This window comes from Polyodon spathula, chromosome 3, assembly GCF_017654505.1.
Source record: "Polyodon spathula isolate WHYD16114869_AA chromosome 3, ASM1765450v1, whole genome shotgun sequence".
Lineage (NCBI taxonomy): Eukaryota > Metazoa > Chordata > Actinopteri > Acipenseriformes > Polyodontidae > Polyodon > Polyodon spathula.
In genome coordinates, this window is record NC_054536.1 from 42,020,074 (window position 1) to 42,046,067 (window position 25,994).

General features: G+C 36.4%; 1 protein-coding gene across 1 annotated transcript; it reads left to right on the forward strand.

Moving 5' to 3' along the window:
* Positions 1-400: 400 nt before the first annotated feature.
* Positions 401-25,887, forward strand: LOC121313105 (myosin light chain kinase 2, skeletal/cardiac muscle-like). The gene is made up of 14 exons (XM_041245275.1): positions 401-1,381; positions 7,926-8,022; positions 8,341-8,974; positions 9,360-9,640; positions 11,053-11,158; positions 14,114-14,207; positions 14,978-15,087; positions 15,635-15,776; positions 16,914-16,984; positions 17,371-17,499; positions 17,704-17,856; positions 19,119-19,197; positions 24,632-24,699; positions 25,114-25,887. Exons 1-13 carry the CDS (start codon positions 725-727, stop codon positions 24,671-24,673), a joined length of 2,595 nt encoding a protein of 864 aa, XP_041101209.1. The 5' UTR covers positions 401-724; the 3' UTR covers positions 24,674-24,699; positions 25,114-25,887.
* Positions 25,888-25,994: the final 107 nt, after the last annotated feature.

The window sequence follows — 25,994 nt, forward strand, 5'->3', positions numbered from 1 at the left end:
CATCTTTTTGTAATGGAAAGGGAAAATTGTAATGTCGGACCTGGTCTGATATAGGACCGCAGAGGGTTAAGCTCAATATTGCACATCTTGCATCTAACTGTGTCGTCTTATTTTCTCAAAATGATTCCACAAAACACCAAGATTGTGTTGCAAACTTTTTGTCCCAGTTTTATTGACACCTAGCAGCAGGACTGCCAGAGTGGTTTAGCACTTAAACCATCTCAGATATCATACAGCCATCCCTCTGTCAAATTCCGTGTGGGCTCAAATAGCCTTGTTCATTCCATTGCAGACGTCATGGAATGGTCTGCATTTGGTGGTGGTGGGGGGGGGGGGGTAGCTTCTATGTTTCCTAATGCCCACTCAGTGTTAGAGAGGTAAAGAACATTCATATGGAGAACAGGGAAAACAAGGAAGGGTCTAATATGCTGGATGACTCATGACAGTGTTTTAATCGTTCCTAAATTATTGAGATGGATTATGTTGTATGGTCACACCTAAACTTGTTGGCTACTTGGATTTTACTTGCACAAAGAAGCTGGGGGGGGTTTTTGGGTGGAGGGGGGGTTAGTAAAAAGACATCAACATTTGATGTAAACTTGCAGAAAAATTTCCTGAGCAACCACCACTTTTGAATAAACAAAAAAAAGTTTTTACTACCAAAAGTCATCACCTGAGGACATTGTGGACTTTGTTGACTGCAAGCAGATCTTAAATAAAGAATATGACTACCCAAGTGAAGCAGAATTCCACTTTGGTCCACACAATGGCAAAGGTCTATGACCCAAAAGCCATGAAGAACCAAGGGACTAACGCCACCACTGGCACAGCACACAGGCTGCCTGCGGTGTCAAGCAAAAACTCTGTGGACAGCTTTAACCTAATGGATATCAAGATCGACTCTTTAAGTAGCAAAATAGACAAACTCATCACCACTCAAGAAAAGTTTCTCCATAAGCTTGACAGCATGTCGGAAGATATTGTCAAAATCGAAAATGATGTTGAGATATTGAAGGTGGACAAAGAAGAAACCATCCAAGCTACTAGCAAGCCCCAGGAGGTGGAAACTTCCAAGGGGATTAAAGAAATATGTGTAGAAATGATGAATATGCTGTCCACTGTGAACCACAGAACACAGCAAGAGGCAACAAGATTGGATGGGATGGAAAAAATAGTTATTGGCATCCAGCAGGTCATAAGCTTCATCGGAGAAACGGTTAAGAATTCCAGAATTCTTGAGTTTATTCTTAAAGGCCAGGTTTTTCCGAACCGGAGTGCCGCCAATGAGGAGAGAGCAGCAAACCAAAAGCATAAACAAATAAGTACCAAGAAGAATGAGTCCTCTGACAAAAGTGCAGTCGTGAATAAGAAAACTGAAAAGGTCAGTTGTTCCCTTCAATGGACATCTATCTGTAGTTATACATCTATATATATATATATATAGATATATATATATATATATATATATATATATATATATATATATATATATTATCGATCTAGAAAACTACCGTGGCCTACTGAATTAATATATTAATGTACAAATTCCAACATTGTTTTGAAAACAAACAATAATTCAAACCTCCAGTCATGTTTATCAATTACAAGCAGTCCAGTCAAGCTAATGAATATACACTGTGTTCATATGAGCTAGCAATGACCAGACACCCAGTACTGGGTTTCAGAATTCATTTTTCATTTAGTTCATTTAATGCTTTTTTATAGTGGCTGGCTAGCACAATAAACAGTTAAAACAGAGTTGGAGAACAATTACATGCAACAATGAACAATATACACTGGGGCAATTTCAACATTTCTTTTTTGAGATTTAAAATCCCTTTCCAACTCATATTGGCACAGAGTTCAAGTTACTTTTCAAATGTTATAGCTAACTTGAAATATGCAACTGTTCAAGAGCTGAAAACAAGTAAAAAGGTCTAATTAAGCAAATTATCAGTTCATTTAAGGGTCTAGTTAAGTAATTGAGAGCTCGGTTGGAATGAAAACCAGCAGCCACAGGGGGTCCCCAGGATCGAGTTTGAGAAGCCCTGCACTACAGTATGTGCATATCTGGTTTACTAGAAGGGGGGGGGTTGGGGTTGAGGTTGGGGTTGGGGTTGGGGTTGGGGAGAAGTAGTTATTTTGCGGTGAGTTTATTTTGTTTTATTGTGGTGCTGTTTATTTTGAAAAACTTTGTAGTGAAGGCTAATGCCCAGCCTAAGGTTTTGTGGATTTTGTTTAAACCTTTTCCTTTGGTCCTTGTCGTTACTCCTTCCCTGCCAATGACAGCTCCTTCCCCACCATGACAGCTATTTGTGCTACATCTGCATCATTAAGTCTATCTAAATGATATGCACTGAAACAACCTGGCAGATATCGCTCATAGCATGACAGACAGGAGCAAACCCTAACCAATGCATCAGTTAAAAATAAAAAACAAAGGACTATATATAAACTTGTAACGCAATACTGGCTCTCAAGTACACGTTCCATTGCAAAATTATTTTAAAAGCTGACAGGTTGGCATAGGTGGAGGAAAACCGGAGGACATGAAGTTCCCAAAGCAAATGTCTTGGCATACTATTGTGACTTCCCTCATGTGCACCAGCACCGTGCACTCCAACTGACCTGTGAAGTATAGTCCTCCATAAATCAAGTTTCCAAAACATGATAAGGTACAACATATTACAGTACCACTAGCCAGCTAATAACTTCTCAAAGTGCCAGCCAGTTGAAACATTACTGTCTTCTGCCAGCATTGAGACCTCATAACTATAGATGGCTCCATGCTTAATAAAATACAGCTCAATACCTTGTCTAGCAGGTTGCTATCCTAAGCCGCAGTTATAACAACGTTGGGAAACAACTGCTCTAATGTTAAAAAGACATACAAATGTCAACATTTACTGAGATTTATGTGTGTGTGTGTTAAAACATGTACATTCTAATTTATTTTATTAGTATAAGACATTAATAATATTCCATTAAATAAATGTGTACATACAACACCGAGCACATGGGTGTAAATATATGGAGAACATGTAAGAGAGGGTTGAGCCGTTGTCCTACCTGCAGAGATTTTTCAAAGACAACTTACAGTATAAGACCTGAGAAGTTGAACTAAACATCAGGGGCAGTGAATTGAGTACTGCAACTGTGAGGCTGGATTGAAAATGTTGAGTTTAATGTTGTGCTTCAATTTTATTACAATATTAGCAGTGGACAACTGGACAAACCTGTTTATCTATAATAACGGTGTCAGGTAGTGTGACAGGCTGGCAAGTGGATAGAGGCTCAGAGACAGACTGCAGTTCAAAAAAATAATACTTTTATTATAAATAAACACAAAATAAAAGGGCACAAGGGCCAAAACAAAGGTATTTAAGCTCAAATAGAAAGTCACAGAACAAGACTTACAAAAATAAAGGTTTCCAGGCTGGGCGATGCCTTCACTGGATGAAATAAAAACCACAAAACAGCAAACCAAAAGAAGCCAGCAAGCACAAACACTAGCTTGCTTCCTCAGCTCCCTCCTCTCCCTAATGGGAAGCCGAGTTGGCCAGGATGGCCAGGATGGCCTCGGCTCACCATGCACTAGCAACCTCTGTAGTCTGAGTTGGTGCCTATAGGCTTGCCTGTAATCTGCCCAGAGCTGGGTTGTACTCTGATGGTGTAGCTCTGAGGTGGTTGCACAGTGAGTCTGCAGCGTGAAAAAAAAAATGGTTGGCTGACGGCACACGCTTCGGAGGATATCGTGTGTTTGTCTTCGAGGCTCCCGAGTCAGTGCAGGGGTGGTAGCGGTGAGCTGAGCCTTAAAATAATTGGATATGCCAAATTGGGAGAAAATAATAAAATAATTAGCAATTATTCAAAAAATAAAAAAAAAAGTTTTAAAGCTTAGAATATTAATAATTTCCACTGATGTGTTGAAATGTGTACATTGATATGCCGCAGGCTGCAGTTGGGGCCTCTCTGGTGCTATCATAGGGGTCAGATAACGGGCGCTTTTGAAGAGTCAGCGTGACTAGGGGACATTTTGCATGACTCTTGTAGGACAAGCTTTGGTATTTTCAGATTAAAATACAGCTGATCTGCTTAATTATCATTTAATCCCCTCTGGGGAACGAGTCTACTTTTAACCGTTGCTACACTATTGCATATTTAGATTTGTTTAATTGATGGAACTTCTCATAAAGTGATGACACTATAGCAAAAATGATGCATAATCAGAAAGGAATAACACAGGATACTTTATTATATACAGGAATTAAGATCTCTGGAAATAAAACACACAAACAAGCAAGTAAGTAGCCTACTGCACAATTTAAGATTTCCACTATGGAAAACCTCAATATCAATATATTTATATTTATTTCCAATTCCTTCCTCAGACAGAGTTTAAAAGGTACTGGTGTACAGGCCTTTAATTAAAAGCTGAATCTGTAGCTTTTGTTAATCAGAGACTTGGAAGTGATGGGGACCATTGGTACTGGAAATGCATTCTTTAATACTAAAGCTAATTTACCTGGTATGCTGATAGACAGATATATGTTGATTTACAGTTCCTGTGCAAATGTCATTTTAAAAGTTATTGGTCCACAAATATTAAAAATGGAAACATGCTTGCAGTATACAAGCTTGTTAGAGAATGAATACATATACATACTCACTTCTACTTGTACACTGTTGGCTAGTGTAATAGTCATTTGTATATTTTGCTTCATTTTATGTAAAATAGTTAATGTGGATAGTCATTAAACTGTATTATTACATGGCTTACCTCATAAACCGCAAAGGAAGAATATTTCTTCCTTTCCCATATGAAGACAGACTGTCCATTTTAACAGTGTGTGTTACACATTCTGAACTCAATCAATCACTGATTCTGTAGTACAGTGTGTTCTTTTATAGCATCTAAAACAACCTTGAAGCAGTTTATACATTAATACTCAGATCAAGTTTTTCATAAGACAACATGCCAACCCTTTGACTAGTTTACCACCTGTTTTCACTGATACAACACAAGAGCAGCTGGATATTGGGGGATGACTGGGGGAGGTCAGTGACTTAAAGTGTACATCAGCACTACATGAAAAATAAAACATAAACTATCCAAATGTATTTGGTCATTGTAAAATAATCTGTATGCGCCCAAACATCTGCATAATGTCACACTGCTAAATGTTCAAAATCACCGTTCTCAAGCATCTCTTCTGAGCCAAAAAACATGACTTCCCTCACATGTTCTGAAACGTACCTCCGTGCAACAAACATGGTCTTTCTAATTTTCCATATGGAAGGGACTTGTACCTGCTTTCATTTTGTGTAGTAGACATTTCACATTGTACATGTTTCCTTTGCATGTTGCATTTCAAAAAAATTTAAAAATAAATAAATAAATAAACCTCTGTTCTGTGTAAGTGGTTGCTAGGAAAAGAAAACTAAGACGGAGTTGTTCTCATTTCCAACCAATGAAGGGACCTACCCACAATTATAGCAGCACTATGTTATTGCAATATACGTCCCCAAAGTCTTAGATATTGCTCCAGATGATTCAGAATGTTTGCAGAATGGACACGTATCAAATAAACTAGCAAATGAGATTCGGATACAATGAACATAAGAACATAAAGTTTACAAATAAGAGGAGGCCATTCAACAATCTTGCTCGTTTGGTTGTTAGTAGCTTATTGATCCCTGAATCTCATCAAGCAGCTTCTTGAAGGATCCCAGGGTGTCAGCTTCAACAACATTACTGGGGAGCTGGTTCCAGACCCTCACAATTCTCTGTGTAAAAAATGTGCCTCCTATTTTCTGTTCTGAATGCCCCTTTATCTAATCTCCATTTGTAACCCCTGGTCCTTGTTTCTTTGTTCAGGTCAAAAAGTCCCTTCGGTCGACATTGTCAATACCTTTTAGAATTTTGCATGCTTGAATCAGATTGCCACGTAATCTTCTTTGTTCAAGTCTGAATAGATTAAATTCTTTAAGCCTGTCTGCGTATTACATGCCTTTTAAACACAGAATAATTATGGTTGCTTTTCTTTGCACTCTTTCTAGAGCAGTAATATCGTTTTTGTAGTGAGGTGACCAGAACTGAAAACAATATTTAGATGAGGTCCTACTAATGCATTGTACAATTTTAACATTACTTCCCTTTATTTAAATTCAACACTTTTCATTATATATTCGAGCACCTTGTTGGCCTTTTTTACAGCTTCCCCACATTGTCTAGATGAAGACATTTCTGAGTCAACATAAACTCCTAAGTATTTTTCATAGATTCTTTATTCAATTTCAGTATCTCACATATGATATTTATAATGCAAATTTGTATTGCTTGCGTGCAGTACCTTACACTGTTCTTTATTAAATGTCATTTGCCATGTGTCTGCCCAGTTCCGAATGCTGTCTAGATAATTTTGAATGTCAAAAGCTTTCTGGAAATCTAAATGAAGCATGTCATATGCTTTGCAGTTATCCATTGTCAATGTTGCGTCCTCAGAAAAATCGAGCAGGTTAGTAGACACGATCTCACCTTACCTTAAACCATGGTGACTGTCTCCTAGGATACTGTTACCATATAGGTAATTTTCCATTTTGGATTTTATTATAGTTTCCATAAGTTTGCATATAATAGAAGTCAGGATTATTGGTCTGTAGTTAACCTGGTTCAGTTTTGTCTCCCTTTTTGTGGATTGGTATTACATTTGCAATTCTCCAGTCTGTTGGTACAACCCTTGTGCCAAGAGACTGTTGCATGATCTTGGTTAGTGGTTTGTAAATAACTTCTTTCATTTCTTTGAGTACTATTGAAAGGACCTCAACTGGCCCAGGGGATTTGTTTATTTTAAGAGCTCCTAGTTTCTTTAACACTTCTGCCTCTGTTATGCTAAAGTTATTTAAAACTGGATAGGAACAGATCAACTTATGAGGATGTTGACCATATCCAACTTGTAAAAACTTGTGAAAAGTAATCATTTAATATATTTGCTATTTTTTTGACTTCATCTATGATTTTACCATTTTTATCTCTTAGACATTTTACCTCCTCTTCAGATGTTATTTTGCTGTCATATTACTGGAAAAACTTTTTGGAACTGGAATTTAACCCCCTTAGCAATTTTCATTTCTATCTCTCTCTTGGCCTTTCTAACTTACTTTTTGTCTTGTGTTTGCAGTTCAAAGTACTATTTCGGTATACTTTGTTTTTAGTCCCCTTTAAACACTCTGTAAAGTGCCTTCTTCCTCTGAATATTATTTTAATTAATCTATTAAACCATTTTGGCATTTTTTTTTCAGATTTAGATTTGTCTACTTTTGGGATGTAATTGTTTTGCGCCTCTAATACTACATTTAAAAAAAAAAAAAACAGCCATCCTTTTTCTGTGGATGTTTTCTCTATTTTACTTCAATCTACTTCTGTTAGTCTCTGTTTCATACCATTATAGTTTGCCTTTTTAAAATTGTAAACCTTAGCTTTAGTCATTAATTTGGGGTTTTAAAAAGCACTTCAAATGAGACCATGTTATGGTCTGAGCTTGCCAATGGTTCTCATAGCTCTGTTTTAGTTGTTCTGTCTTCTTTATTCGAAAAGACTAAATCAAGCTATGCCTCCCCTCTAGTCGGTGCCTTGACAAATTGTATTAGGAAGCAGTCAGTTTTCCCTCCATCTTAGAAATTAAACCATATTAGTATTGTATGTAATTGACTTTCAATTAGAAAAACGTTTCTTTGATGAATCCACGTTTCTTGAGAAATCCAGTTCTCTTCCTTCTCTTTGACAAAGAGTTTTGAGTTGAATTGGAAAACTGATGAATTCAAGCATTAAAGGATTACTTCCTACAAATGTTTTCCAATATGTATAACATGTGTTGACATATTACTCCACCAGATCAAAACTGTAGTTCTGTTTTTTTTTCCAGTCGAGGGATCACAAAGCAAAAGATGTAAAGGAAAAGTCATACTCAAGTCTGAAGAGGCTGAAATCCCAGAAAAAGAAGAAACCCCCAGATGCTACAAGTAAAATTCAAAAGAATTCTGAACCTTATCCATTAGCCTTATTTCCTGCTCAATGCAATGTAGTTTACTTGAATTTAAGACAGCAAATAACATAAAAAAGTATATTTAAAACATAAGAATAACTAAAATGAAATTCAGTCATTATAATGTTCTGCCTAGATCACACTAAAATCAGTTAAGCAAAGATAAAACTCTTTATTACCGAAAAATAATGAAACTTCTAAAACTGCTATATTGTTATGGGCCTTGAAGGGATTCACATAGCTTAGTACAGTAAGATGCTGAAGAACTAACTTGGGAACTTTTGTTTATTTACAGAGGCTGCTCAGAAAAATGATTGGATATTGGATGAAAAACTTCAAAAGCTAAACAAACAAAATGTTGAAAAATCAGAGAAGATCCCTTTGCCACAAGAAAAAACTCAAGTGGTAGATGAGGAGGTCCAGTCTACTGCTGTCCATACACAGACACAAGAGTTACTTGTTCCAGTCACTTCCAATGATTTAGCCATTGTGGGTATCTGTCCTGCTGAAGAAAGAAAGCAGGAGATGGTCACCACTGAGGTGGACAGCCAAAAGAAACATGAAGAAACTCTTACATCACTGATATCAGATGGTACAGTACTTGAAGATGAGGTGAAGGAGGAACAAGGCGACCTTGGGGAAGCATCCAAAACGAAGGATCAGGAGGAAGATGGAACAGAAAAAGAGGCACAATCCTTGTCTGAATTTGAAGATGAAGATGTGGATGAAGAAGAAGGAGATGATGAACAAGAAAAAACAGAGACAGAAGAAACAACTGAAGCAGATGAAGTTTCCCCAACAGAAGAATCAGTTCCAGATACTTGCCTTTTGGAAGGTGCAGATGAAACAGAGAATGGGCTCCATGCAGAAACACAGCTCTATGAAATCCTTGGTGGGATAAACAAAAATTGTACTGTGGTACTTCAGAGGTAACTTTTCATTGGTTAAATATATGCTGTTGCTTCTAGAAATGGTGAACCTAAAGGCTAAAGTCTAGTATCATAAGGTAGTGGTATCAGTTTATGAATAGAACAAAGGTTTATCCATTCTAAGTTATATTGCTCTAAATAGAATGAAACAAGATAATTCTATTTAGATCTGTTTATGTAAACTGTTTCCTCTTAAAAGCAGGCACAAAAAAAGGATATTTTTGCAATGTTAGCATTCATTGTGGTTGAGCAGATATTAGTGGGTACACCTTTGTTGGAGCTATTTAAATCAAAGGCTCTCATTAGGTATTGCACTTTGCTCCTTTTTGATAAGAAAGTAAAAAGTAGAAAAAATAAATAGTTAATTACTTAATATATTCTTCAGGTATGAGGACAGTGAGAAGGAAGTACTGTTATCAGAAGAAACGGGAGGAAAGCAGGCCAGTGAAAGTGAACACTTGGACGACAGCACCGGCAGCAAGCGTAGAGTGTCCAAGGAGGATCTGGTGAAGAATGACAACAAGAAGAGCCGAGTGGAGTCTGAGACTGAAGAACCTCAGCCAGGGGAGATTCTAGAGCCAGCCCAGTCCGAATGTGTTGCTGAGGAGACCAATGAAACATGCATTTCCTTAGAAGAGGACAACAATAACCAGAAGTTTATTATTGGTGAGGGAAACTCATTTTTCTTCCATTTTTATAAGTGCAAACTATTTATTAGTAACCCACAATTGTGTTAATAAAGGTGCCAACTACTTGTCTTAAAGATCCATTATCATAGAATATGCTTTTTTTCAAAACAATTTTAATTTACCATAAAAAGTTTTCGTGCTGTGTTTTGCTGTTCTCTTGTTTCCCCATTTCAGAGAGAATTCATTGGGTTACCAAAGTAAATTATTTGTGCATTTTTGATTCAGATCCCAAAAATAAAATTCCAGCCATCAAAAAATAACAACAACTTGCTTTCAAAAGACTGGAAGAATCAAGATTTACATGCTCATCTCAATAAAAGTAATCTGTTCAAATACCACCATCTTGTTAGTTGAGAACAACACTCAGGTTAGCCTTTTTTAAAATGACTAGTAATGATAAGTTCTTAGAATGTTTGTTATAAACATTTACAAATTATTAATTAAGAGATGCTAGTCAATGTGACTGACAGTTATTATGATATTTTTGCCCATAAGAAGAAGAAGATTTATAAAGAAAATAAAATGTTGTTCTATTACTTTCTGCTATAATATACAGTACAAAGGATACTTTTAGGGACATCTCTTAGAGTGGATCTTTTAATAATTAATATGTGTGTTTGTAAGTCTTTTCTATTATTACAGCATAACACCTCAGCTTACAACCAGAGCAGTCTTGATATTTAATACAATTACCGTTGCTGTAAGAATTTTACAAAGAAAATATGTTTTAATGATGTTAAAAATAAAACATGTCTAAAACCAATAGGCCATTGCGTTTATTCAATCCAGATGGCAATGCTGCAAGTAATGGCAGGTAGATGGTATCCTAGCAACCTGAGCAGCTACTGTCTGTAAAAGTTGGCGGGAGGGAATTCTCTGTGAAAATAGATGCATATACTGACTTTTATAGTGGTGCACCTGCTACTTGACCGGAAAGTATGAAGACGATAATTCAGGGAATGCAACAAAAAATTACCACCACACTTCAAAGTTGCCCAAAGAGGTTGATAATGCTGAAAAATTGATCCAGAAATGTAGGAAACAGCACAGCAATACATCTTACAGGTATTGTTAGGTATTGTTATAACTTTTATATGGGCATGATACTGGCTCTGTTAACCCTTTACTGCATGACTTTACATGTTATGAATGTTTTAAATACTTGCCTTAACATCTTGAGATTATTTTTCTGAATAGTGGAACACTGAGTATTGTGGATTCATCAATAAAGAAATATTTAAAAAATGGATGCATAATGCAGAAAGCACACACACACCAGAATGATTTAAAGAGTTAAAAAATCTGTTCACAGCAATCAAATTTTGTATGGGTGCCATCAGATATTTACAGTAAACCTATGAGTAATTTCAATGCTTTCTGACCTTTCAGATGTCAGCCCTCCTCCTCCTGCTCCCTTTGAACACCGGGTTGTCTCTGCTAAACCAGCTGAGATAACTCAATTCTACACCCTCAACAAGAAGGAGATTCTCGGAGGGTAAAGACATTTATCAAACTATTGTTGAATAATCCACTCTGAGACGAATTATATGACAGGTGGGGTGGATTATAAGAATGAGTCCACAAAATCAGGTTGCATAACCAGCTAGTTATCTTTATTCATAACTCCCAAGTCAAGTGTGCTATTTATACCAAATGGCTTGGGTTATGTGAAACTGAACCTGTGGTGCCAGCTGAGAAATAATCACAAAGTGTTAATCTAGGTCTTCAAAGCCCTGAGATCTGGTAGGATTCCCAGTCCTGTGGTGATGGGGGTGTCACTGTAGATTTACATTGAATTCTAATGACATCTGCTTCTTTTTGTAAAATGTATTACATTAGTATTGAGGTATTCGAATGTATTGCTATATATATATATATATATATATATATATATATATATATATATATATATATACACACACACACACACACACACACACACTATTATATATATATATATATATATATATATATATATATATATATATATATATATATATATAAAATATTCTAGGGTTTCAGTGACGTCATAAATTACGAGACCGTATGTCGTTATTCGTTAGTGCTTCAGCTTTGTTTGGATGATTGCTTTTACCTTGTTTTAATTTCCCATTCCTCTCCAGTTTCTCTGAGATATGATTGTACCAGCTTTATATAATTTTGTTAAACGTATTTTCATTTTGCTGATCATGAATGAACATTTCTGTACGTGGGTGTTGTCGAGTGATTGAAAACAAGACATTTTGTGTTTGAATTGAAAGTGATGGTCTCGAGGAGTTGAATGGGTCAAAGTTCAAATATATTTTCTTCCAAAGGAAATATCACTTTCTGACATCACTACTGTGGTATTATGCCTTTTTTTCAAAAGGCTCAGGATACAAATATAGCCTTCATTCATGTATTATATATAATCCAGGGCTGGCAATGGAATGTGAAACAAACAATGTGATTGGTCGAGCAAGGTTCCAGCTGTCCGTATATTGGATGGATACAGACAGTTGGAGCCTTGTCACATATTCTAAATCACTGTGCTGCCTCACAGAATTGAAAAGTATTGGACGGTAGCCATCTTGCTTTTACAGTTACAGATGTACAGCTGTAGCTATGAAACTGAGTGACCAATTTTCTGCAGTATATCCCAAAGTAGTAAATAGACATGCCGCTTTGGACGAAGAACAAGTAAATGAAATCACTGTCTTTATACTCAGTCACCCCGAAATAATGTGAAACATACCTTGAAAAATTACTGAAATCCGAGATGTCATTGCATTTATTTTTATTCCTCCCATTTGTTCTGCTCAATGTGTCTGCACTGTCAGTGACAGGAAAAAAAAAATGTTTCAGTGTTGTTTCAACTCCGCCCCCTAGTGTATCATTTCAATAGCAATGTCCACAATATCAAAAATACAGATGTACTTTATTTTGCATGTTCCAATAAATTATATTTACTCATCTTAACTTAGTGTGTAGTTCAAAGTTATAAATGGGACTACATTATTGACTTAAGGATATTTAACAAAAACACAAATCATTTTTTGTCCTAAACATGATTTATGCTTTTTTTTTTTCAAATCAATGATTTTGATCTTTTCCTTCAAATCCAATTTATATATATATATATATATATATATATATATATATATATATATATATATATATAAATATACTCATTATATACACCAAGGCGCTTTTCAAAACAACTCCAGGACAAAGTTGTTGAACTATAATATATATTCATACCGTTTCTACATAGCAGTTAACGTATAATACAAATTGATAAAATGTATTCAGCATTTTTTCAGTTTTAAATTTTGAATTCAGTTTTAAAAGTAAATATCCAACAAAACACGAGCTCTTTACACATTGCCTCTGAACTCTGCAGCTCCTCTGCCTGTAACTTTTATTTTATTTGGCAACATATGATGTCAGGTTAGGCATGATTAGTCGACCTGAAACCTCATCTATCAAACTAGTCTCAAGCTGTAGATTTTCGGTGTTCGTACACAGAGCACAGCAGCTTGTGTCATAGAAAAGGGAGGAGTGTAAAGATAGAATGGTAAAAACGAAGCTATGTGTGGAATCATTATGAGAAAATAGGATGATATAGTTAGATGCAAGATTTGTGATATTGAGCTTAAGTTTGCAAACATCACCGGTGCTATGATAAGTTATCTTAAGCTAAAACATGCACTGTGTGCAAGAGGACAAAAAACAAATGACAATGGCTATGAGCTATAACAGCTGTGTCATCTGATCGCTCATTTATTAAATTATCAGCACCCTTGAGCTGCATGAGGAACAATGGCAATTAATAGAGGATATCTCACCTGTTCTTTCTGCTCTGAAATGTGAGAAGCAGCCCTGTCTGCTGAACAGTCGATTTAGATCAGAGTACAGTTTAGATTCCCGCCGTCATATTTGTTTACATCATCTAGTTGAATTTGTTTGAATTTCAGAACATCAGAAAACAGTGGTAGTGACGTTTTAATCACCATTTAAGTGTTTTGTTCTTTCTTTTGTAGTATGTTTTGTAATTTTTTTTCCGTCACACAATCATTGTTTAGCAGGTTTTTCATTCAGCCATTTTCTCTTGTTAGGAGTGGAAGTGAAGGGTATTCCTTTGAAAAGGGGCAGGACTGACAGTGATGTGAATCAATCACATGTGAGAAGGAGACTTTTGCCAAGTCACGTAATGATGTTAAGGCAATAGTTCAATCTATTTTTGTTCCTATGATGATGAGGTTTTAACCAATCACAGACAAAAATTTCCAAGTACTGATACAGTATATAAAATTAGGGGTGTATAGATAAAGATTTTCTTGGCCGATACTGATAGCCAGTGGTTTTCTACCCATATCGGTAGATACTGATAATATTAGGCAGTGCAGGTAAGCTATTTAAAATATTAGGGCCTAAACTGTTTTATAAATATATTGTTGTTTTATTTCAGAGGACGCTTTGGTCAAGTTCACAAGTGTGTTGAAAATTCTTCAGGTCTCACATTAGCTGCAAAAATCATAAAAGCCAAAGGTACAAAAGAAAAGGTAAGTTGTGAGTAAAAAATACAAATCACTAATAACTAAAACCCCCCTTGTAATAGCAATCCTAAATTAGCTCAGGTGTAACCAATCGCCTTCAAAAGCACACACAGATTTGTGGAGTCACAAAGTTTTGCGTGCCAGATTTGTGGAGTGCTTGTGATATTGTTTTCACATGCGCACTTTGACCAGTCCTGGCCATAAAAGCCTGTAGCTCCTGCAAAGTTGCCATTGGTAGCCTCTCTGATCAGCTTCCTTCTTGCTCGGTCATGCAGTTTGGAGGGACAGCCTGATCAAGGCAGGGTCTTGGTGGTACCATACACCTTCCATTTCTTAATAATGGTCTTGACCGTGCTCCAAGGGATATTCAAGGCCTTTGATATTTTTGTATACCCATCCCCTGATCTGTACCTTTTAACAACTTTGTCCCAGAGTTCTTTTGAAAGCACCTTGGTGCTCATGGTTGAGTCTTTGCTTTGAAATGCTCTACCCAGTAGAGGGAACCTACAGGAAATGTTGAGTTTATCCTGAATTCATGTGAATCACTACAATTTAACACAGGTGGAGGCCACTTGGTGTGTGATTTTGAAGGCGATTGGTTACACCTGAGCTAATTTAAGATTGCTATTACAAGGGGGGTGGACACTTATCCAACCAAGCTATATTATATCTAATATACTTATTTTTTTATTTGTGGTGCTGGTAATTGCATTCTAAGAATTTTAGTGTAATACTGTTTTACGGCATCTTATGATTGTTATATTTTTTAATAACAGGAGGAAGTAAAGAATGAAATACAAGTAATGAACCAGCTGAAGCATGCCAGCCTTATCCAGCTGTATGCAGCATTTGAATCCAAAAATGACCTGATACTGGTCATGGAATAGTAAGTACATTTATTATCCAGGTTACTTTCTGTATCTCAGGAAATAGATACAATATTAGCCTCAGTATTTGGTATGGCAGTTTAGTATAAACATACTGTAATGTTGGGAAATGTAGTCAAGGACTGTGTGTGTTAAATGTTCTACAGTGACACCTACTTATTTTATTTCAATAGGATCTAAATATAATTTCCATCCTGTTGTGTATCTTTGTGTATTATATATATATATATATATATATATATATATATATATATATATATATATATATATATATATACACACACACACACACACACACACACACACACACACACACACACAGTATATATAAAAATACAAATAAAACATAAATGAGCAAAACACTCAAGGATTGCAACCTTGTACACAAATTCTCAGTGGTTATTTACATCCACTGCTGTTTATCACTTGAATATACCCCACTGTGTTGGATGTTTATAATCAGCAGCAGTGCATACATTGTTGCTGTATATTTTGAATATATCCACTTGCATTCATGTTTTTTATTTTTTTTATTTCTCTCTGCAGTGTGGATGGAGGAGAACTTTTTGACAGAATCATTGATGAAAACTATTATCTAACAGAGCTGGACACAGTTTTATTTATCAAACAGATCTGTGATGGAGTCCAATATATGCACCAGATGTACATTCTGCACTTAGACTTGAAGGTAAAGTATTTGTGTATCATTCAACTTTACATCTAATCCTCCTAACTTGTACTTCTGTGTATGGCACGTATCTAAACTGAAATACAGTGGCCCCTCATTATGACATGGTACTCATATAGTTAAGAGGCCGCTGTATGATGTATGATTGTCACAAAGACGGCTGCTGTGGGTGACGTCAGACCAGAAACAGGAACCAGCACAAAATAAACAGGAGGTGGAGTTTGGTGAAGCTAAGCGATTGCTTTCGCTCAGCATTTAATAACGAACAAACAGAAAATAAAAGGTTGCAAAGACAAACAAAAACCCAGGACATGGCACCTTCGCCAAAGAGACAAACAAAACAGACTACACAGAAACACGGTGAGCTGATATTTTAACTATTATTATTGTTACCTCCGTTTCCAATCCTGTTCTCCACTCACCGAACATACATGAGTGAGTAAAAACATGCTGCTTTTATGCAGCTATACCAAGACTCGATTGCTAATCAATCATTCAATTGGAGTCTCGGTACAACTGCACGTGAATTAATAAAAGTGCAATTCCCTGTGCTCACATATTATTACATTTTACCTGCACGTGAAGTGCTGTGCAATCCTCATACCTAAATACAAATATACATTTTAAACACTCATGTTACACAGATCCATTTATATCCCGTGCACCAATGACTGTACACCAACATTAACACACTACACATAACTTACAACACAAATAAATAGCCCAGGGGCGGGGCACTGTGTCACAATGATGTATTTCAAATAAAACGGTATTTTGGGGAGCCAAAACCAGTGTTGGACAAATACCCTTCCCTAATTTTGTGCATTATACCAGTTCAATCACATGAATTTTTGTAGTGAATCTGGGTCTTTGTGTGAATATGTTACATTCTACTACTACCACCCAAGCTACAGTACCACAATCTTCTCATAATGAGCCACAAGAACTTTTGCAAATTTAATCACTTGTTAGAACTGTTTAACCGACTTTGTTGTCAACCTTTAAGTTTGAGGAAAAATACTGCATGTGGAAGGCCATGAATCCGCATGAAATCAAGAAGACATAGAAGTTACAAATGTATCCATTACTCAGTTTTACTTCCAGAAGAAAATAACTATTTTCTTTTCTTCTCTGCAGCCTGAAAATATCCTATGTGTGAACCGAGCCACCAATAAGATAAAGATTATTGACTTTGGTTTAGCAAGAAGGTATGCCAAAATGTTACACTGTCTCATTTTCTGAATATAAATTACTGTAAAAACCTTTGTACAAGTCTATTTTCTAGGTGTTTAAGGGGGTACTAAAAAGGGGGAGTGATTTATACACTGGTGTGACCTATAGGCTTTTTCCTGAAATTGTCTCAAAAACGACTTACACACTGGTGCGACTTATACATTAGTTGTTTATGGTAAATGATTTACTATTAGATTTTACTTGTGAATATCATGCAGTAGCTAAGCAATTACTTTTGAAAAACAATGTATATTAAACTAGTTTCAATAATGCTTTTCCAGTAATAATAATGTATGTGAGAATGCCTTTATGTAAAGTGTAAGGAGTGCTTCATTTCATATTTCTACTTCATTTTCATTAGATACAAACCAAGAGAAAAGCTAAAAGTGAATTTCGGAACGGCAGAATTCCTTGCTCCTGAGGTTGTGAACTATGACTTTGTCTCGTTTCCTACAGACATGTGGAGTTTAGGGGTGATTACATACATGCTGTAAGTAAATGACTCCAGTAGAAGTGATTTTCAGCTAACTACAGAAATAAACAAAGGTCAAATATAAAGAACATGCTCTTTTAAAACCAGTTTATGGTTTTATGGCGTTACAAGTAGTGACTATTACATCATTCTCTATATTTACTTACAGTAACATTCTGTAAAAGCTGTAGTTTAACAGAGTTATTTAATTGGTTATTTCAGACTCAGTGGCCTATCTCCGTTTCTTGGAGAGGATGACAACGAGACACTAAATAACATCCTGGTTTGTCAGTGGAGCTTTGAAGAAGAAGAATTTGGAAACATCTCAGAGGAAGCCAAGGACTTTATTTCAAAGCTCCTTATCAAAAACAAGTGGTAGATATTCATTTACATCATATACCAGCAGCCTTCCAGATAAGCTGTGTACTGGGTGTTTTATGCATTGAAAAATATGCATGATATTTAAATTGAATGTGTAAAGAAAACGCATAGCAATTTTGCTGCACAGTTTGAGTTTGCGTTCCTGGCAGCTCAAAGGTCAGTTGTGAATATACTGCATGCGGTAACTAAAGAATGGATCTGGGAACTGCCAGAAACACTTGACCAATAAGTTTGGGTTAAAAAAAAAAAACTAAAAACACATGGTTGAATCCACTCACTTGCAATGCGTGTTTGTGACAGGTGAATAAACGATTGCGTTCTTCGGTGGCATCTTAGTCCCCCTAACCTACCAATTTACCTCTCTATCAACCAAATATTTGGAAGGTAAATCTATAGAATACATATTATATTCTGTATTTGGAGAGAACCGGAATGCTTCATATTGCTATAGCAAGGCATTAGTGTTAAGTGGCCTTTTGTTAAGTATATTCCATCTGCAGCTTTGGAATTGAAAAATACATTTTCTGTTTCTTTGTTTATTTGTTTCAGAGCCATATATTTTGTACAGGTTCAAAGTAACATTACAGTAATTATGTAAGGCTGTAGTTAATGCATACACTATATGTTAGCATTAAAGTAGGTACAGTATTTATTGAGGTAATATTGCATTTTCTCACCCAAAATACATTTTATTCACATACAGCCTGATTTTCAGAAGGGACAAAGTGAAAAACAGGTCTCAAGACATCTTCAAAACACACAAACCATTGTTTAAACACACCCACAAATTCACCTGTTCTAAAAGTAAACAAATACATTTAAAATCATAATACACAAAATGCAACATATTTAATTTACATGCAGGGCTTAGCCCTGCACCCTCATTATGTGCAGGGCTAAAAACTTCTAGTGAAAATGCACTGCGACCTCTATTTTCTCTATTAAAATGCCCCTTCTGAAAATCAGGCCCACAGCATCTAAACTGGAGAGTAAATTATTCAATGACCCAAAACCTTAACTAGAGCGCATTGTACCAGTACACTAGAGCGCATTGTATCCAACATACATACATTATATATATATATATATATATATATATATATATATATATATATATATATATATATATATATATATATATATATATATAGATATATAGATAAATGACATCTTTGGAGGTGTATTTTCATCTCATAGCCTCAGCACATTTAGTATGTGAATGCTGTCATTTTATTGAATGTGTGTTTTTCTTTTAGTTGGCGAATAAGTGCAACAGAGGCTCTCAAACACCCCTGGTTATCAGACCCATGTCTTCACTTCCGACTTCAGCAGCAGGTATTTACCTCACTGTCATCACATTATTGACAGTAGAGTAGGGCACTTGCTTTTGATGGCATGTCCTTCTCATTCAATACAGATCTATATCATAACAAGCTAAATACCACAGCCTAAAAGCCCTCCTCAGACCAAATGCATGGCGAGCATCGTTCACCTGTATTTATAATGTTAACAAGCGGGACAATGAATCACCCTGAGCGAAAACATCAGTGAGTTATATACAATTGAACGGGACAGTATTTAGACTGTCTGCTGTTTTGAGCATAAAAATAAAAGTTTGTGTACATTTAGGAATCTTTAACATTTCTGCAAGTAGCCCGTATTGAGCCATTTTTAATTCTCATCATGTTATCGTTATTATTTATTTCTAAGCAGACACCCTTATCCAGGGCGACTTACAATTGTTAATCAATCATTTAAAATGTCTGTCCTCACCTGCATTTATTTAAATTCAAAATGTAATTTACATTTATAATTAATGTGTATATGTATTGTGCATTTGCATGTTTGCTGTATGCTTGTAATTAATTTGAACCCCTTTGCTTTTCAAGTGAATACAAATTTTTAACATTGCACAGAGCTTCTTTTTCAAAACTTTTTGTTTTTTATTTTATCTGTAAGGGCATAGTGTAGAAAGAACATAAGAACATAAGAACATAAGAAAGTTTACAAACGAGAGGAGGCCATTCGGCCCATCTTGCTCGTTTGGTTGTTAGTAGCTTATTGATCCCAAAATCTCATCAAGCAGCTTCTTGAAGGATCCCAGGGTGTCAGCTTCAACAACATTACTGGGGAGTTGATTCCAGACCCTCACAATTCTCTGTGTAAAAAAATGTCTCTTATTTTCTGTTCTGAATGCCCCTTTTTCTAAACTCCATTTGTGACCCCTGGTCCTTGTTTCTTTTTTCAGGCTGAAAAAGTCCCTTGGGTCGACACTGTCAATACCTTTTAGAATTTTGAATGCTTGAATTAGGTCGCCACGTAGTCTTCTTTGTTCAAGACTGAACAGATTCAATTCTTTTAGCCTGTCTGCATATGACATGCCTTTTAAGCCCGGAATAATTCTGGTCGCTCTTCTTTGCACTCTTTCTAGAGCAGCAATATCTTTTTTATAGCGAGGTGACCAGAACTGCACACAATATTCAAGATGAGGTCTTACAAGTGCATTGTACAGTTTTAACATTACTTCCCTTGATTTAAATTCAACACTTTTCACAATGTATCCGAGCATCTTGTTAGCCTTTTTTATAGCTTCCCCACATTGCCTAGATGAAGACATTTCTGAGTCAACAAAAACTCCTAGGTCTTTTTCATAGATTCCTTCTCCAATTTCAATATCTCCCATATGATATTTATAATGTACATTTTTATTTCCTGCGTGCAGTACCTTACACTTTTCTCTATTAAATGTCATTTGCCATGTGTCTGCCCAGTTCTGAATCTTGTCTAGCTCATTTTGAATGACCTTTGCTGCTGCAACAGTGTTTGCCACTCCTCCTACTTTTGTGTCGTCTGCAAATTTAACAAGTTTGCTTACTATACCAGAATCTAAATCATTAATGTAGATTAGGAATAGCAGAGGACCTAATACTGATCCCTGTGGTACACCGCTGGTTACCACACTCCATTCTGAGGTTTTTCCTCTAATCAGTACTTTCTGTTTTCTACATGTTAACCACTCCCTAATCCATGTACATGTGTTTCCTTGAATCCCAACTGCGTTCAGTTTGAGAATTAATCTTTTGTGCGGGACTTTGTCAAAAGCTTTCTGGAAATCTAAATAAACCATGTCATATGCTTTGCAATTATCCATTATCGATGTTGCATCCTCAAAAAAATCAAGCAAGTTAGTTAGGCACGATCTCCCTTTCCTAAAACCATGCTGACTGTCTCCCAGTACCCTGTTACCATATAGGTAATTTTCCATTTTGGATCTTATTATAGTTTCCATAAGTTTGCATATAATAGAAGTCAGGCTTACTGGTCTGTAGTTACCTGGTTCAGTTTTGTTTCCCTTTTTGTGGATCGGTATTACGTTTGCAATTTTCCAGTCTGTCGGTACCACCCCTGTGTCAAGAGACTGCTGCATGATCTTGGTTAGCGGTTTGTAAATTACTTCTTTCATTTCTTTGAGTACTACTGGGAGGATCTCGTCCGGCCCAGGGGATTTGTTTATTTTAAGAGCTCCTAGTCCCTTTAACACTTCTGCCTCAGTTATGCTAAAGTTATTTAAAACTGGATAGGAACTGGATGACATGTGGGGCATGTTGTCAGTATCTTCCTTTGTAAAAACTTGTGAAAAGTAATCATTTAATATATTTGCTATTTTTTTTTCTTCCTCTACGATTTTGCCATTTGTATCTCTTAGACATTTAACCTCCTCTTTGAATGTTCTCTTGCTGTTGTAATATTGGAAAAACATTTTGGAATTGGTTTTAGCTCCCTTAGCAATGTTCATTTCTATTTCTCTCTTGGCCTTTCTAACTTCCTTTTTGACTTGCGTTTGCAGTTCCGTGTACTCTTTCTGCGTACTTTCTTTTTGGTCCTTTTTTAATGCTCTGTAAAGTGCCTTTTTTCGCTGAATATTTTTTTTAATTGATCTATTAAACCATTTTGGCAATTTAGTTTTACATTTAGATTTGTCTACTTTAGGGATGTAATTGTTTTGCGCCTCTAGTACTACATTTTTGAAGAACAACCATCCTTCTTCTGTGGGTGTTTTCTCTATTTTACTCCAATCTACTTCTGTTAGTCTCTGTTTCATGCCTTCATAGTTTGCTTTTCTAAAATTGTAAACCTTAACTTTAGTCTTTACTTTTGGGGATTTAAAAAACACTTCAAATGAGACCATGTTATGGTCTGAGTTTGCCAGTGGTTCTCTGACCTCTGTTTTAGTTATTCTATCTTCGTTATTTGAAAAGACTAAATCAAGGCATGCCTCCCCTCTAGTGGGTGCCTTCACAAATTGTGTTAGGAAGCAGTCATTTGTCATTTCCACCATTTCTATTTCATCCTTCGCGCTACCCACCGGGTTTTCCCATTTTATTTGGGGGAAGTTGAAATCCCCCATTAGTATGGCTTCTCCTTTGCTACACACATTTCTAATGTCATTGTATAACAGATTATTGTGCTCACCGTCTGAATCTGGCGGTCTATAGCATGCTCCTATTATTATGCCTTTTGAATTTTTGTCCGTTATTCTGACCCATATTGATTCGGTTTTATTTTCTTTGTCCAGGTTTAACACCTGGGCTTCAAGACTGTTTCTTATGTATAGCGCTACCCCTCCTCCTCTTCTGTCCTGCCTGTCTTTCCTATACAGTGTATACCCACAAATATTATATTCGTCCCCATCACTCTCAGATAACCAAGTTTCTGTAACACCTATCACATCATAGTTACCTGTTAGTGCAGTAGCTTCAAGTTCTAGAATTTTGTTTCTGATACTTCTAGCATTTAGATAAATACATTTAATGGTTGTCTTACCTGAGTTGTTGTTCTTGTTTTGATGCGGTCTCCCTTCTGTTTTTTTGTTGATTTCTCCCCCCTTCCTTTCTAGTTTAAATGCTTCCGAACCTGCTCGAGGATCTTTTCTCCGAGTAGACTAGTTCCCTTGTTATTTAAATGCAGTCCATCCCGTCTATACAGATAGTCCTCGTTGTAGAATGTGGTCCAATGATCAAGATAGGTGAAGCCTTCCCGTGTGCACCACGTCTTCAGCCATTCGTTTTGATTAATTATTTCCAGCTGTCCATATGGTCCTTTGCAAGGTGCGGGTAGTATACCAGAAAATACCACAGTTTTGGTTTTCTCTTTTAATTTCCTTCCTAGCTCTCTGAATTTATTTTGCAGGGATTTTGGTCTGTCTCTTCCAATGTTGTTTGTACCGATGTGGACGACTACTACCAGGTCGTCTCCTGTTCGTTCTAGGAGCCTGTCCACGTTCTCAGTGATGTGCTTGACCGAGGCTCCCGGAAGGCAGCACACTGTTGTAGTAAGGGGGTCCAAACTGCGAACTGAACTTGCTGTGTTTCTCAATATGGAGTCCCCAACAATCATGACCTCCCTTCTTTTTGCTGTCTGGTCACCACTGTCAATAGGGTCCTGGATGTTGTTCCTTTCATTCTCTTGTTGTTGGTTCTGCTCATCAAAATTCTGAAGTGACTCAAATCTGTTGGTTGTTTTGATTTCTGGTGGTTGTGTTTGACGAAGTTTCTTTTTTTCCCTGCTTCTGCCTACCTGAACCCAGCTGTTCTGACCTTCTATCTCCCTGGTGGCTTTCAGTCTGTTAGGGGTGATGCAGACTTCCATGAATTGTGGGTGTGCCAGTTCCTCAAGATCCTGTTGCTGTCTCACTTCTTCCAGCTCCATTTCTAGCATACTTACTAGTTTATGCAAATCCTGGATCGCGCGGCACTTTACGCACACTTGGTTTAGCTCCGCTGGGTTTTCTCGGATTTCCCACATCAAGCAGGTGTCACAGATTACAGGCTTGAAGACCATGTTGAGGTTTTTTTTTTTTTTGAAGTTTAGTTTCTTCTGCAGCTGTCAACCTGCTTTCCAACTGCTTCGAAACTGCTCTGTACTTTTCCACGCCTGTACTTCTCCCACTCGCTGTCGCTTCCACTCGCTGTCGCTGGGAAGACTGCCTCGTTTAACTGCGTTGTTCTGCTGTGCTGTCGGCTCCTCCCCTCGCCCGTGTCTCAAAACGGCGCTGAATTTGAATCAGCTGCTCCGAGTTTCAGCTTGTTTGTTATCAGAAAAACACACGCGGCTGTTTGACTTTGAGCTGCTGCTGTGTTTCCCCAATGCCCTCTGTTTTCTGATTAAAGCAATTCAAGATGCAATTTCTCCTTTCTGCTTCGAAACTGCTCTGTACTTTTCCACGCCTGTACTTCTCCCACTCGCTGTCGCTTCCACTCGCTGTCGCTGGGAAGACTGCCTCGAATTGTTTTTACTTTAACTTAACTCTCTTTTTTATTTTCAGAATATTTTGTTGTTTTGCTCTATCAATGTGCTTAAATTTTAAAACTAAATTAATTAGGAAGAGATATTTTATGCAAGTTACCAGGCCCTAAATAGGCCATGCTGGTTAAGTAACAGATATAAACATGTAGGCCAAAGGTAGCATCTGGACCCTTATACAATTTGCTATAGTAAAGCATAGCAAAATGTAATAAAGCATAGTGAAAGCATGTAAAGCATATCAATAAACATGACAAACCAGGGTGAACTACGGTACATGCATCATATAACAGTACATGCATCATATAACGGTACATGCATCATATAGGAAAAGCATGACAAAACTGCCAAAAATACCTTGCAAAAATACTGTGGTAAGGGAAGTATGTCTTAGAGATTATGGGCTTTGCTTAGAAATTAAGTTTAGTATTTTTGTGTTGAACTGTGTGTGTGGTTCTTTTTTCAGAAAAACAAGTGCCACTCATCACACACACCAGGAAAAGAATAACCTTTCAGAAAACTGAAATGTTTAAGGTATATGTCAACCTCCAAATACTTTGATGGGCATAACAAAAAAAAAAAAAAACTTTTATTGAAACAATACATGTTACTGAGACCACATGTTCTCAAAATGCTGCTAATAGTTTAATTTTAATTTGCTAATAGTTTAATTTTCCTTTCACAAAAAAAAAAAAAAAAAAATGGGGCGAATTGTATTTGGTAAACACCTTGATTAATCTAACCCACTACATTAACACTAAATTCCATGTGATTATTTTTTTTGAATACACATGCTGTGTTTACTGCAGTCTAATTAACTCATATTTTTTTATGAAAACATGGTCCTTATCATATTGTGCATACTTTACTGTACATAAAGTGAGAGGTTCTTAAAGGACACTGATAAAGGGTGGTTTATTTGCTCCTCTTTGTTTTTTTTTTCCATAGATAAACACACGCTGGTTGCTGTTGTCATCAGCTAGCAAAACACTGATGACATGAGCCTCAGTCAGCTGGACCAACACCACTAAGCCTGTATGATAATGGACAAGAAATAACACCTACATCTGTATATTGAGAACTTCAAAATATATTGATTGAGAAAAATTGCATTTCAAAGATATTGTTAGTTAAATGTATTATAATATTTAATTTGGTAAAACTTTAAGTCTACAAAATGTCAGAATTCTTATTTTGGATGTCAAAGTCAGACACAAAGCATTGACCATATAGTCACAATATGAACACAAGCGTTAATGCCATTGAACATGTTCAATTGAATTCAATACAAATACATTAAAAAGAAGGCATTCGTAATGGCAATGAAATACGTGGCTTTGGCTCCTTCCCCAGAGACAGCCTAAGCACTGGACAAAGTACAGCTTATCCAACTAGAGGATGGGATAGTGGAACCGTTGATGTGAATACACATTACGCTGCATATTCTCTACACCAGAATTGCTATAAAACTTAATTTGATTTAAAGTTTCAGAAACATAATGCATGGTTGAAGTACAATAGCATGCTTGCTTATCATACAGGTCTCATAAGTGAAAAGTTATACAAGTACTGTCAAAAAGTCAGCACTACATAGCCAGTATTGCTGCACTGCAGTGTGGTGCACAGCACAACCCTTGAATTCGGAACGTACAGTGCCTATAGAAAGTCTACACCCCCTTCCAAAATTTTCACCTTTTGTTGCCTTCTAGCCTGAAATTAAAATGCATTCAATTTTTCATTGATCTACACATCCTACCCCACAACAAAAACATATTCTAGAAATTTGTAGAAATGTAATTAAAAATAAAAACTATGTCTTGGTTGGATAA

Coding starts and splice junctions, on each gene's coding strand:
- LOC121313105 (XM_041245275.1), top strand. CDS start 725: ATGACTACCCAAGTGAAGCAGAATTCCACTTTGGTCCACACAATGGCA. Junction 9,641..11,052: donor TAACCAGAAGTTTATTATTG/GTGAGGGAAACT, acceptor CTGACCTTTCAG/ATGTCAGCCCTCCTCCTCCT. Junction 19,198..24,631: donor ACTTCCGACTTCAGCAGCAG/GTATTTACCTCA, acceptor TTCTTTTTTCAG/AAAAACAAGTGCCACTCATC.